The 3,638-nt window shown below is 15.9% G+C and overlaps 2 protein-coding genes across 2 annotated transcripts, besides 3 other annotated features; one reads left to right on the top strand and one right to left on the bottom strand. All coding sequences in view use genetic code 6, as the record gives it.

Moving 5' to 3' along the window:
- Positions 1–1,099: 1,099 nt before the first annotated feature.
- On the bottom strand, positions 1,100–2,002 carry IMG5_131360 (hypothetical protein; the record flags this gene model as incomplete). Its single annotated transcript, XM_004032001.1, has 4 exons — positions 1,100–1,496; positions 1,583–1,706; positions 1,753–1,858; positions 1,953–2,002. The coding sequence occupies 4 exons, from the start codon at positions 2,000–2,002 to the stop codon at positions 1,234–1,236; spliced, it is 543 nt and encodes a 180-aa protein (XP_004032049.1). The 3' UTR covers positions 1,100–1,233.
- Positions 1,513–1,571: a microsatellite.
- A 104-nt stretch (positions 2,003–2,106) lies between the features above and the next one.
- Positions 2,107–2,157: a microsatellite.
- Positions 2,123–2,162: a microsatellite.
- Positions 2,163–2,184: 22 nt separating this feature from the next.
- IMG5_131350 (hypothetical protein) lies at positions 2,185–2,841 on the top strand (the record flags this gene model as incomplete). Its single annotated transcript, XM_004032000.1, has 3 exons — positions 2,185–2,525; positions 2,593–2,742; positions 2,826–2,841. 3 exons carry the CDS (start codon positions 2,185–2,187, stop codon positions 2,839–2,841), a joined length of 507 nt encoding a protein of 168 aa, XP_004032048.1.
- Positions 2,842–3,638: the final 797 nt, after the last annotated feature.

Raw genomic sequence — 3,638 nt, 5'->3', positions numbered from 1 at the left:
AAGGGTTAATATTTAAATCAAATATTTAAGATTGATCTTAAATATTTGAAAATAATTATCTGAGTTAAATCTTTTATTTAAAATAAAATTATATTAATAATTAGAATAATAATTTACTTCTGATAATTATTCGTTTATGTTTATAGAGATAATTCCTCCTTATTTTAAATATTATAAGTAATGTTTTAAATCATTTATATTCCATGTTTTATAGTTTAATTCTATTAAATCAAAATGATTAGAATATTTTTATTAAATTACTTTTTATTTAATTGTCATTATTATTTTAATAAATATAATTTTTACATTGTTCTTCGTTATCTTTTTATTAAATATAAAGTATATTTTTAGTCCATTATTATTGATTTTAAATCTAGAAAAATTATAATGCTTCGATTTTATGATTGACAAAAAGAGTTTTCGATTCTATGATTAACATTAATTTAAAATTATTAATATATATTTTTACTTTTTTAATTCTATAGCTTAAAATAATTATTAAAGACAAGCAAAGAAACTATATTATTTGTATTAAAACAAGAATTTGCATCATATTATTATTTTTTATTAATTTATGGAATACTAATTAATTCATAATTATTCTAAATTCTTTTTTATTAGCTAATTTGTATGACCATTTCATTTTAATATTTGATTTCTTTTTTATCTTATTAAGGTAATTATAGACATAATTTATATTTTTATTTATTATTTATTAAATTTCTAAACTGTTTGAAAAAAGATATATATTTGTTTTATTTTATCATTTTTTATTAAAAATATTTTAATTATTATTTTTTATATCTCTATATATATTTATTTTTAGCTAAGTTAAACAATTCGAGAAATTTTTAATTTAAGTTCTAAATAAAATTAAAAAATCAGTAATTAGAATTTTTAATTTTTTAAATTTACATTGATTTATAAAATAATCTGTAGAATTTTATACATTTAAAATTTTATATGTATTAAAATATAAATTATGAGGACAATAATAGTAAAAATAATAAAAAAGTTAAAATAAAATAATTATATTTAAAATATTAAATATAAATCTATATATTTATATGATATTAAATATATATATTTTATTGTACTTAAATGGATCTTTTTTATTTTTATTTAATAAAAAAAGATATAAAGTATTTTTTTAAATTTATTATTTTCCTTTTTAAAATATAAATGTAAAAAAGAACAATTTGTACTATGAATATATTTTTATTCTTATATAATTCAAATTCCTTCTACTTTTTTTCCAATTGATTTTTAATAATATTTAAGCATATTTAGATCATTTTGACTCATCCAAGAATCAAGACCGGCTTATTAATCAGCATTTACATCCATTGCATGACTATATGAAGTGAAATCAGCAAGTTAATCATAAGTAACTGAACCACTCAAAAATGCAATCATATCTTCTAAACTTCTAAGAGGCCTAGAAGGCGCACCGAATCTATTGAAAAATAATTTTGATACTGCTTGTTCATCATTTTCTGATTTTAATAATTTTTAATATATAATATTAACAATAATATAAATATATATTTTATAAATAATTAAATAAATATATTTTTTATACATTTTAAATCGATGGCAGCTTATATTCTACCAGATTCAAAAAAATATGGATCAATATAATTATTAAATACATAACCTACTGAAGAAGCAAGACCGAACCCAATAAAGAACATTGATCCTCTAATCTTAATTATTATTATTTTTTTTTTTTTTTTTTTTTTTAATTTGTACAGGTCCTTCGTTTCTAACCATTCTAAATAAGAAATCTGTGTATCTTCCAATACCTTTGTGTCTAAGCATACCTTAATCATCTTAATTAAATTTAAGGTTACATTTTCTAATATTATGTTTTAATATATTTTAAATAATTATTGATTAAAAAATTAAATTAGAATTTCATTTATTTTTATAATATTTTTTTAAATTTCAACCTCCAGATTCTAAGATTCCATGATTATTTGCTGAAAAATTTAAACCACATTTTTATTTGTTATATTATTTTTATAAAAATTGGTATTTTTTTTTTTTCCCTTAAAAATTTTTTTTATTTAAAATATATAAAAAAATTTATATTAATATATTTTAATTATTTATTATTTTATTATTGTTATTAATTGTTATGTTATTATTATTATTTGTTAAATTAATTTTTATATTAAAAATATGAATAAACACGGATAAAAGTAACAAGCTTAAGTTAGAATTTAAACAAAAGAAATATAGAAATTGCCAGATGATATGGAAACAGAAATAAAAGATGCTTTTACTTATTTTGATAATGAAAAAAAAGGAACTATAAATAGAAGTTAACTGCGTTCTATTCTAGGTAATTTTGCGTTTTCAAATATGAATGTAAAAGAAATTGAAGATTAATTAAAAAAAGACTCATAAAATAAACAAAACTTTACTTTTGAAGAATGCATTAAAATTATAAGCAAAAAATGGTTTTAAGGAGGAGGAAAAGAGTAAGAAGGTGAAGAATTTTTCAAGCTTTTTGACAGAAAGTAAATTGAAAATCTATATATATATTTATTTAGTAATTTTTTTATAAATAATTTGAATTTATAAAAGAGGAAGAAATGGAATTAGTTTATAAGATGTGAAACACTTATTTGGATAATATTTAGATATTAATATTAGTGATAACGATATTTTTGAATTTTTATAAGAAGCAGACACTGATGGTGATTAAGTTTTAGATAAAAATGATTTTTACAGAAAGTAATTTAATTAATTGTTATTTTAAAAATAAAAATAAATTTTATATATAATTATTTATTTATTTTCTTTTTAAAATTTAATAGATTCGGATATAACTGAATTTAAAAGTTTGAAATCTACTATAAAATTATATATTGTTAATATTAAAATATTTATTTTTATAAATTTAAAATTTCATATTAAATTAGTTTTATTTTTTATTTACAAATATTATTTTTTATAAAATTATTGTGAAATAATTTAATAAAATTTCCAATTAAAAATTATTATTGATTTAAATTAAAGATAAATAAGGAATATTCTAATGTATTAAAAATAAAAAATAAAAGGCTTTATAAAATATATATAACATATATTTTTAAAAATAAAATATTTATTTCATTAATATTAAAATTATGATCTCAAAATTCTTGCTTTGTAAATAAAATTATAAATCTTTTAACTAAAAAGTAAAATACGACTTTAATGTTTCTAAAAAATTTATTTTTGAGAAAAAAATAGAAGAAAATCTATAAAAGCTTACATAATTAATAAATTAATTGAAAGAAGAAGATAATATAGGGGAAGGTTTAAGTAGGTTAACAAAAGAATATAATTATACATCAAATATAGTCTATTAAAATTTAATGAATTATAAAGTACTTAAAAAAAATATGCGAAATAATATTTTGAATTCAATATATTTAATTTCTATTGGATTATTAGGATATAAATTTATAAGTATTTATTTTCCAGTAATTCCATTATTATTTATTTCTAATGAAATAAATAAATTTATGAAAACCAAAAAATATACCTAATAACTTGTAATTAAAATCAAACTTTCGGATGATAAAAACAATTTGTAATTATTTACTTTAAGCAATAATATTATTAATTTAAAAATATAAGAAATG

This window comes from Ichthyophthirius multifiliis (genome assembly GCF_000220395.1).
Source record: "Ichthyophthirius multifiliis unplaced genomic scaffold scaff_1120509251027, whole genome shotgun sequence".
Classification (NCBI taxonomy): domain Eukaryota; phylum Ciliophora; class Oligohymenophorea; order Hymenostomatida; genus Ichthyophthirius; species Ichthyophthirius multifiliis.
Note: the sequence above shows the minus strand (reverse complement) of the source record. Positions and strands in the feature narration are given on the sequence as shown.